Genomic DNA, 10,564 nt, shown 5'->3' on the forward strand with positions numbered 1-10,564 from the left:
GCAGGAGGCCAGTGTTCGGGGCTTTGGCGTACATCATGGGGACAAGGGGATGCCCTGACTCGCGTGATCCGGGGGACCCTTTCCTTGTATCGCTGATGGCGGCATTTTTTCTCTACTAGGACAATGCCCGTGTGTTGCAACGTGAATAAGTATTTTAGTACGTTAGCTTGTGATTTACCTTCGCATATTAATGCAATTGTGTAAATAAATGTTTATCAAATCTTGCGTGTGATTTACCTTATATTTTGATGAAAATTTTGATAAGTAAATTAAAGTGAAATTGGTTCGAAAGATAAGTAAATGCGATGATTGATTATCATAGGGGGAAGGTTGAATGAAGGTTGGGGGGAATAAAAGAGAAACATGTTTTTGAAAATGGAGGCGTGCCCCCGGCCTCTGCATCATAATGATGCATGCAACCATCTTATTAAAAAGTCTCGAAGTATCACAAAGTCATAAAGGTATTACAGCTCGCAAGCGGAGCAAAGAAAAGAAAATAAAAGTACATGCTCAGAAACATGGAACCTTAAATCCTTTTAAGTAGTACTCCCTCCATTTCCTTATATAAGGCCACAAACTCATATTACAGGTATCAAGATAAAATTTAATGACTTCTTTGCAAGTCAACTTTTATTTTCGTTAACCGGGATCATTAATACACCACAAGCATGCAACGAATGAATGGAAAAGAAGTGCCTGAGTGTTATTATAACTACATGCATATAAGTATTAAAAAGTTGTTAGTACGAGAAAACATTATTAATTTTTGCCTCGATTACTGTTGGTGGCCTTATATTGATGTAAAATGTATTTTTGATAGTGGCCTTGTATAAGGGAATAGAGGGAGATGGAGTAGTAGAGATAGAAATATACTTCAAGTGTCTCAATTTTATATTAACTTTAGCATAAAATTATTCAAAGTTGTGAGATATTTATTCTGAGACAGAGAGATGAAAACTCGCACGCGGGCCTATGTGCAAAACACATATGGATTTAGCAAAGCGGCATTTTCACCACCTGAAAGGAAAGAAAGTACTATGATCTAAAAGGAAAAAAAATTCTAATTTTGAGCCTTGAAACTCGGGCAGCGTGATCCTTCCGGGGCGCCGTTTTTTTGCGTCCAGTCCATCCGTGCGTGCGTGCGGCGTGACAAAATCGCATCCCCGCTGCGAGAACATGTGAAGAAAGGAAGAACATCTTTTGCAAAGGTGTGGGGATCGCCTGCGCTTTCCGCTGCCCTGTTCCAGTTTCATTTCATCACCTCGCCTGCCCTGCCCTGCCTGGTCCTCACCCCTACACCTGCTACACGCGCACGCTCTCGCTCTCTTTCTCACGCACGCACGCACGCACGCACACACCGCACATCAGTCCACCACCCTCCCTCCCTCCCCCCCTCTGTCTCTGTGCAGCATGAGTAATAAATGGCAGTGGCAGCGTGGCTGAGGCCTGAGGCGGAGCTCTCCCTTCCCTACTGCTACTGGTCCACACCCTCCCCGCCCCTTGCTCTTCTTCTTCTTCCTCATTCTCCCCTTCCTCCCTCTTTGCTGCTCGCATTCGCCATTTCCCACCCACCCACAATGCACTAAACCCTCGTAAAACCTCCCACCCCATCCCACCAAACGACGGACTTCTGGTTCATACGACTTCGGGGGATTCCCCTGGGGAGCAGGGACTGAGCCAATTTCTTCTTGATTTTTTTTGTCGATTTGGCTTCTACTCTCACTGAACAAGTCCCTTGGGATGAAGATCCACACCCACCCCTAGTTCCTCTTAGTTTTTTCACCGAGAAATCCCCAAGCTGGGGATTTTGTTTTTTTATCCTTTCCGTTCGCCCCCAAGTTTGGGAAATTTTTCGATCCATTTGATCGTTTGGTGGTGAAAGTGAAACAGGAGGAGGGGAGAGGCTCCCTCTATGAGCAGCAGCACCGCCGCCGCCGCCTGTCGATGACTGAGCGCTGCCACCGATGCTTTCGGGGTGCTCGGTGTCCAGTCTCGCGGCGAGGTTCGCCTTCTTCCCGCCGGACCCGCCCACCTACGCCCTCCGCAAGGACGAGGCCACCGGCCGCCTCGTCGCCTCCGGCGTCCCGCGGGACAACGCCTTGGATGTGCTGCTCCTCGACACCACCAGGGGGACCAAGGTCGTCGCCTTCTACCTCAGGAACCCCTGCGCGCGCCTCACCCTGCTCTACTCGCACGGCAACGCCGCCGACCTCGCCCAGCTCTACGATCTCTTTGTGCAGCTCAAGGTCAATCTCAAGGTCAATCTGATGGGGTTAGTGGTACATTGTGCTGTGCTTTCGCTTTCGATTTCTCTTCTCTAGGAGGGAGGACACCTCATTCTACCCCTACACTGCTTTTTTCTGCTTCTCTTCTACTAGTAGGAATTATTATCTGACATGTTTTTTCAGTCCTGCATTTCCTATCACAAATGCTTGTACGTACGACATCAAGTAGATTTGGTTATTGGGGCAGATGATTTGCGGGAACACGGGACGGGATATCTGCAACCTAACTAGTACAGTATATATTTATTATTTATTATTAAAAGGGAGGAAAGCAGTGCCTGACGATTCTCTAAATAGTACACATATAATAATAATCAGTCCGATTAGCTGATCTTGAATCCTCAGTTACAACCATGCAGTATTTTTTTTCGCCAGTTTTTTTTCCTGCTGTTGCAATTTCAATGTGGTCTGGAGGTACACAAGATTTGCTGTGCAGAAAAGCCTGACGTGATTTACTTTTTAATTTTATAACTGCAGATATGACTACTCGGGGTACGGAGCATCTACTGGCAAGGTAATAAGTAGTTACTCTTTACAGTAAGGTTTAATTTTAATTTTACCGTCGACTCTACTGCGGGTTCATTATTTGGTGAATACTACTACTGAATATAGGTTGCTTATGTCATGGGGTAAATTTTAGTTTCCTTACTTGACTAATGTAGGCATGGAATGATAGCACTACTACCAACAACCTGAATTAATTAAGATACCTCGAGAAATGTGGTTCAGTTTCAGTTTCCAAGAACAAGCTGCATTTGTCTACAACTCAACTGAAGAAGGTTTGGCCCATGCCCCCGACTGGTGCCTTCCAGTCATATCATAGCCATTAGGCTGGTCATAGTGGGGAGTATCATACACTAGTATCAAGCATATGATACTATACACTAGTATCATGCATATGATACTAGTGTATGATACTACATCTATAGTGCATAGTATCATAGGTTAGTATCATATATGGTTTCATTTATTGCCATGCAAGACATATAATGGCATAACATTAATTATGATACGGTATCTACTTATGTTACTATAACGCTCTCTCTCTTCTTTAATTGTTTGCCACATAAGCATGTTTGCGAGTCCCAAGTGTATGATACCGCTTATGTTACCCCCACTATGGCCAGTCTTATAAACCTTTTATATATCATGGCCATTATAAATCTTTTATATGTCTGCAACTTTTGTTCTCAGCCACTGCCATTGTAAAATTCAGGCTAAACAGTAATTTGGGCATGCCTTTTGGACCACCTACAGTGGGAGTAATATAGGTGGTAACTTCACACATCTCTAGGCAAAACAATGATGTGGCGAGTAATTAATGAGGAAATAAGGGAATGTGGTAACATAGCTAGTTATTACTGTAACATCACATATACCAAGACAAGATGAGTCTACAACCTAATAAATGAAGTATTGCATGACACCACACATATGTTACTCCACACTATAGAGGTAGTAACATAGACTAGTAACATATGCATGTTACTAGTCTAAGGCTGGTCATAGTGGGGAGTAACTTATACTAGTGTCATGCATATGACACTAGTCTAAGTTACTACCTTCATTAATTAGCTTGTAGACTCATCTTATCTTGGAAAGCGCTATGTTACAGTAACATATTATGTTACCACTTCTCATTAACTACATGCCACATAAGCAAAAATTTCTCGGAGTGCGCTATGTTACTTGCTAAGTTACTCCCACTATGACTAGCCTAAGTTACTGCCCATTGTGACTATAGTCTTATACATTTATCCTAAAGGACAGATATAAATGTCTGTATCAACTATCTATGCATTTTCTCAAGTTCATTTATTGCGGCTTTATCCATTGAAATGGAGAACATGTTATGTTGATTGTTTCTGCTGTCTATTTTGGGGGCCCTGCATTCAAATGAAGTGAGAATTTTCCTTTTTTTTTTGTTCCATACTATCCAACATGGACCAGGTTCCACTATCATCAAGATAAAGGAACAAACAAAATGCTATGGGTGGTGGTATTTGAAATTTATGTTTTGCCCTACTGGGAGTTAGATATTAATGTCTCTGTATCCTGTATTTGCTTATTTGAACTAAATCATATGGCACTTTCACTTTGAATTACTGTCACCTAATTGGCATTTCCACTGAGCATGCGCATGTCCATGTTTCTTCCTCAAGGAATGCATTTTTGTGAAAGGATTTTTATGCTTGTCTTTTCAAGTGCAGCCAAGTGAAGAGAATACATATGCAGATATTGAAGCAGTTTACCAGTGCTTAGAAACTGAGTACGGAATCAGCCAGGAAGAGCTTATCCTGTATGGACAATCTGTTGGCAGTGGGCCCACATTGCATTTAGCATCTCGTTTACCAAGATTGCGCGGTGTGGTTCTTCACAGTGCTATACTGTCAGGCCTCCGTGTTGTTTGCCATGTGAACTTTACATTTTGCTTCGACATTTACAAAGTAAGCATCTCAAAATTGATTATTCCATTTCGGTCTCTACCTTTTGTGCCTTCAGAGTAGGTTTACTAACGTCCAGCTAAATTGTTCTTGCAGAATGTCAAAAAAATAAAGAAGGTGAAATGCCCAGTGCTTGTTATTCATGTAAGTCTCTTTACTAACAAAACTATCAAAGTGCCCGTGCTTTTTAACGGATCTAGAATAAAATCATCTTGTGCCCACAGGGAAACATTATAATGTGTTACACTTTTTTTTTCATTGAAAATATGTTTTGTTTCACTTCAGATTTAGTTCCCTTGTTCCGCTACACATTAATAATTCTCTCAAAAGAGTAGTATAAAACTAATCCAATCAGGAAAGAAAAAAAATTGAATGCTTACTTTCGAATCTCCTTTGTCTGCATCATGGTTATCCAGAAGAACCAAATATCATGTATATCATGCATAAAGTAAATGCTTTTACGACGAAATTATTTCATGTTAAAATTTGCTAAATTGCATAGGAAGCTCATCAAATAAACAATCCTTCTAAATCATGATAAAAATTAGGCTCACAAGGAAATTCCCAGCTCCCATTTTTAGGATGAGACCCGAATATAAGGATCTTTACATGTAGCCACAGGCTAAAACAGTTTTGCAAGTAGCCAAACAACACTAAAAAGTATACTTATCTTATAGACACATCTACTGGAAAGTACACACATGCCTCTCCTGTGGCGACATCAAGTCAGACCCATTCTTGTCTTTGCCTATCAGTGTTGTTTTCTTAGCTCATCTTAATTTTCTGCTAGTATATAAGTGGTGAGGAGCTATACATTGTCACTGGCATTTGGCCATGCTGTTTAGTACTCTGATCTCAGTAACAGTCACCTAGAATACACCATGACCCTATTGAATTCATGCACCAGCCAACTCTTCCAAAAGTCCAAACTGATGGAGGGAGGCGGGCAATATATTTCAACCCCCCCCCCCCCTCCCATGTCTAGGCTATTTTAGTCCTTAGATGTGGGATCGATGTAGGCCGCAGAATCGTTTTATTTAATACTGCGTTGGCAGGGTCTTGAACTCAAGGCCTCTTGGCTCGGATCCCATATTGAATTCATGCACCAGCCAACTCATCCAAAAGTCCGAACTGATGGAGGGAGGCGGGCAATATATTTCAACAGACCCATCTGGTTCAACTTCAAATGCTTACGCAGAGTCAATTCACAAGAAGCAGACTATTTCGTTTGGGTATCACACCAATTATTTCATTTGATAACACCTGATTTACTCTCGGGTCAGTGGACCTAAAGGTCAGAAAATGAGGAAACAACAAGTGCAACTTGCAGCCACCTTTAGCAATTGGAACAGAATTATGAAGGAACCAGTCGATATAAAAGAACAGAGAAGGGAACATGAGGGGACTGGATGCCCTCCAAGTTTCAGTCAGATGTGATTAAAATGAATTCTCCATAAGCTTGGTAATGTGTTTATTATGCAATAAGACAAGTGAGCCATTTTCCATTAAATTTATCTCGCAGTTCTGTCGGTATAAAATCCAGCCGCTCTATATAAAACATGTCAGAACATATATCAATACATTTAATCAACTGAAACTTGGACCATTAACCATTTGATAACATGTGTATATCACCTGAGCATTGCTAACCAGAGTATGAGTTTTAGCTAAATTGAAATTGAAGAATATGAACATCTATTGTGTACAGATTTCAGGTGTGGAAACATTTCTCTTTGTTTTTCCAGAGCTTAATGAACCGATTTATTTCAGCCTTTTGCCACATAAAGGGAAAATGATGCTTTCCAAGAAGGAACAAAAAATATTTCCATAGGAGGCTTACTGGAATCAAACACATCGAATCAAGCTAAACTGCAGCCCTAGTTACATTCAGGAGATTACCCGATCTGGTGCGCTCAGCCCTACAGCTATCTCGCCCACGGCTAGGCTACATACCACCTCTTGACTGAGAGGGTCTCTTGGTGCAACCACATTATACTACACCGGCATCCATTTCGGTGCAGCTCGACACCTAATCACCGATTTCACCCGCACAAACCAACCAAATTAGTGACCCACATTGTGACATTGACCGTGTCTTAATGGCTGTTTGGGGAGGAAAAGAGGCCCGCATTAGAGCATGCTAAAGAAGCAGAGGTGGTTGGAGGAGGGTGTCGAGCTGCACCGAAATGGGAGCGGGTCGAGCCTTCCACGGCAGCAGACATGTGACTGCAATGCTGTGAGGGAGAGCTAGGGCGATTGGGGACATGGCGTGGTGGAGAGCAGATGGCAGCGAGGGCGCGCGCAAATCCGGCAACTGCGAGATGGTGTGGCAGTGGGATCGGGATGAGGACCTCCATATATTAAGCAGTGGCAGAGGTGGGTAAATATCTGCTACATACGGTGGTAAAGTCAGGTCCCTATGCACGCACATCTCTACCGCTGGCTATAGATCGGACCAACTGTGCTTGTCTTCATCCCAGCCCTGCGTGTTAGATCCAACGGCTGACACACCGTCATCACCAACTCAGTTTTTTTATAGGAGTAGAGATATAGATATCAATACTTGGTGTGTACTCGCACAGTTTATTACAGATTCCAGCATCTTCTGAGAAGCTACATAGTACTTTGGGACACTGTAACTGCTTAGCCATTGCCATTGCTGCTCCTTGTTGCAAAGTCTGATAAATAATGCAACTACTTCTCTGAGTGATATGTGGACCATGTATTCATGTAATAACCCGTCGAGAGGGTGTTGCTGTTGCATAAATGTTCTTGCAGAAGTATTGAGGTGAGGAATACGGGAATGTAGAGAAATGAATCATCCTTCATGCTTCAATATTTTTATAGGAAAGTTTACTACTCCCACATTTCTTACAGTCTTGGGTTAATGTGTAACCATCCAACATCCCACACTTGTTCTTTAGAAGAGAATGTTTGATCTAAGATGTGCCATTGGACACCTGATACACTGATCCAAACACAAAGGGCATTGAACACCAGCACCTCTAGTGATATGGGATGTGCCATTAGCAGTTCTGACTTCTGACTCACTCTATAAACATTACGAGCTGATTTGGTTTGATTCAGTCTGCTGTAAAATTATAATAGGCACAGGTAGGCCTTGCATGGCTTGACTTCCATTATTCTGCTCTTTGGCCGAGCCCAACAAAATGTGTAGTGTAGCCACATGATCAGGTTTTTTGTACAAGTCTAACTGAATCTACAATCTAGTATCGTGATTTCTGTTTCCTACGCTTATCTTCTACAGGTTTCTTTTTCTTTTTCCTGTTTTGGTTTTGGTTTTGGTTTTGGTCGGAGGCCACCTTTGGTGGTACTCCCTCCCCATAATATAAGATGTTATTACAACCGGTATACACATATCGGTTGTAATAACATCTTATATTATGGGATGGAGGGAGCATGTACTGCTGTACCTTCTTTGGTTGTTTTCTTCTAATACACAACTATGCGTGTTCAGGAAAAAATATAGAAATACCATAGTTCCAGATCAAATGCATGTTCGAGAAATAAAAACTATAAATGCCATAGTTCTGGAACACCACCACTTTACTGGTAACTGCCCAGTTTCCGCTCTTTTACTATCACTTACCTGTCAGTCATAATTTGATTACAACTCTACAAAGTTGACTAATTTCATTGCTCCTACAATATCGGTGGTGTCAGCATGTGTTATCCATAGCTCTTACTGAGATGGTTTCACATCCTATATTCCTGTTCCCAGCTGGGACTGCTTGTTATCACTAAATATTTTGAACCTTGCGGCTGTAGTATCTTTAGCTGTGCCTGAAGACTCTTAATTGAGAGATCAGTGAGGATAACTTAGCTGCTACTTTCAAACTTTTCCCTTGTGTGTAAATAATACTCCCTCCATTGGCAAATATAGGATGTTTTGGATATTTAGTATAGACTACATATGGACTGAAATGAGTGCTAAGCCCTGTTTGCTTGAGCTTCAGGGATCATATTCAGCTTTGCCAGTGAAGCTAAATCTGGAATCTGAAACACCCAGCTCTTTCGTTTGAGATTCAGGGGCCAGATTCAGCTCTTTCGTTTGAAGCTGAAACAAACAGCTGAATCAGCTTTGCCAGTTAAGCTAAATCTGGATTCAGGCCATTTTCAGCAAATCCACATGTGATTCGAATCCAATCAAAGCTCAAACAAACAGGGCTGCAGAATCTGCTTTGCTAGTAAAGCGAGTCCATAGGTGATTTGAATCCAATCACGCTGAAACAAACGTGTCTCTATATACATCCGATTCAGAAAAAAGTTAGAACATCTCAAACTGAAACGTAATATTCTTACAAACTTTCCTTTTGTAGTTCTCTTTGTTTGCAATGTATATGGATAAACCGCTTCGTAACCAGAGTACCACGTGTTGCTTGATGTGGTCAAGGTGGGCAGCATTTTCATGGGCCAATACTACATTTCCTTAGTCAAGGTCGATGAAGAAAGCATGAATGGCTCCCATAGTTGATGCACTCATAGTTCTCTGAAGTGATTTTCTGTTTTCGACTAACCATTTATGTGATGGATTGATTTATTATGTGTACTCTTTCTTTCTCAAAGTTTTTCGCATGCACCAACTTGATGGTGTGTAGAAGTGTTGCTGTTAATTATACACGTATTGACGTTTGCAGGGGACCGACGACGATGTTGTGAATTGGTCACATGGTAATGAGCTGTGGAAACTGGCAAGGGAGCCGTATGATCCACTATGGATCAAAGGAGGCGGTCACTGCAACCTGGAGCTGTACCCTGACTTCATCCGCCACCTCTCCAAGTTCGTCCGCGAAATGGAGAGCGTGACAACGAAAACGAGGCTGAAGAAGATTCGGCAGTCCCTCGAGCCGACAAAGACGGCATACCGCGCGAACACGGCAACAACTACCACCTTCACCACCAACTGTTGCTGCCGCATTCGAGTTCGCAAACCAAGCTGCAATCTCGGCTGCAGCTGCTGCCATGCACTGAGGAAATGCTTCGCGTTTGGTGCATTCAAGTGCCCAGCCTGCTGCAGCTGCTTCAAGTGCTGCTGCTGTGGCGGATAACACCGATCTCTATGTGCGTGTGCTTGTGCTTGTATAGGAAAAGGAACGGTCCTGGAGATATATCTTCTAACCCTTTGAATGCTCTAGGACTAAACTTAGTTTTTTCGGTTGGAAAAACATGTATGGCAAGATAGAGATGCTCCTGTATCCAGTTGTTCCCCATTCTCCTATGTAGTAGTTGTAGTTGCTCGACAGGTTTGTGTAATCAGCGATGGCATAAGCTGTTGGCTATCGAGCTTAGAAGAGTCGTGATGTTGTGAATTGATTTGAACCCAGCCCAGCCATGTTTCAGCTCTTGTGATATGTTTCTCATCCATGAACCCATGAAATCTCTGAGTTTAGATGTGGTTCAGCTGCAGCTAACACCTGAACTGGACTGTTGAAGCCAATTTCATCATGAAACAGGTAACAGAATGCAGCTGCTGGCCCCATTCTCTACGCCCGGATGAGGAACAGGACACATCGTCGTCTTAGACAAGACAATATTTCGAGGTTAAGCCGCGGCAACCTATGTACACTGTCAGTGGCATATCAGAAGGTGCTGCAGTAGCAATACTCCAGTCCAGTCCAGTCCAGGAGGACCACAACCAGGCCGACTCTGAATGAATGAATGGAAGAAAGGAATGATGCACCCCTCATTGATGCGTGCAGAATCAGAAACTGGGCTTATGCGTGCCGAACCCAACTGCTGAATAACCAGCCAACCTCTTCCTTGCAACCAAGGCATGTGAGACTGCGTGACTGAACCAACAACACAGGATCAAGC

At 42.7% G+C, this 10,564-nt stretch overlaps 1 protein-coding gene across 3 annotated transcripts; it reads left to right on the forward strand.

The window, feature by feature from the left end:
* The first annotated feature begins 1,348 nt into the window (after positions 1-1,348).
* Positions 1,349-10,118, forward strand: LOC123164384 (alpha/beta hydrolase domain-containing protein 17B). 3 transcript variants are annotated; one of them, XM_044581826.1, is made up of 5 exons: positions 1,349-2,272; positions 2,763-2,799; positions 4,496-4,732; positions 4,826-4,873; positions 9,388-10,118. In XM_044581826.1, exons 1-5 carry the CDS (start codon positions 1,965-1,967, stop codon positions 9,796-9,798), a joined length of 1,041 nt encoding a protein of 346 aa, XP_044437761.1. In that variant the 5' UTR covers positions 1,349-1,964; the 3' UTR covers positions 9,799-10,118. The 3 variants fall into 3 exon arrangements, with proteins under 3 accessions (XP_044437761.1, XP_044437763.1, XP_044437762.1); XM_044581828.1 differs by having other exon boundaries at positions 2,016-2,246; XM_044581827.1 differs by having other exon boundaries at positions 2,042-2,258.
* Positions 10,119-10,564: the final 446 nt, after the last annotated feature.

Source organism: Triticum aestivum, chromosome 7D (assembly GCF_018294505.1).
Source record: "Triticum aestivum cultivar Chinese Spring chromosome 7D, IWGSC CS RefSeq v2.1, whole genome shotgun sequence".
Classification (NCBI taxonomy): domain Eukaryota; kingdom Viridiplantae; phylum Streptophyta; class Magnoliopsida; order Poales; family Poaceae; genus Triticum; species Triticum aestivum.

What these genes read in the sequence shown, in the direction of transcription:
- LOC123164384 (XM_044581826.1), top strand. Translation starts at nt 1,965, where the DNA reads ATGCTTTCGGGGTGCTCGGTGTCCAGTCTCGCGGCGAGGTTCGCCTTC. An exon ending in CTCAAGGTCAATCTGATGGG is followed by an intron (nt 2,273 to 2,762) that starts GTTAGTGGTACA and finishes TTATAACTGCAG; the next exon opens with ATATGACTACTCGGGGTACG. An exon ending in GCCCAGTGCTTGTTATTCAT is followed by an intron (nt 4,874 to 9,387) that starts GTAAGTCTCTTT and finishes TGACGTTTGCAG; the next exon opens with GGGACCGACGACGATGTTGT.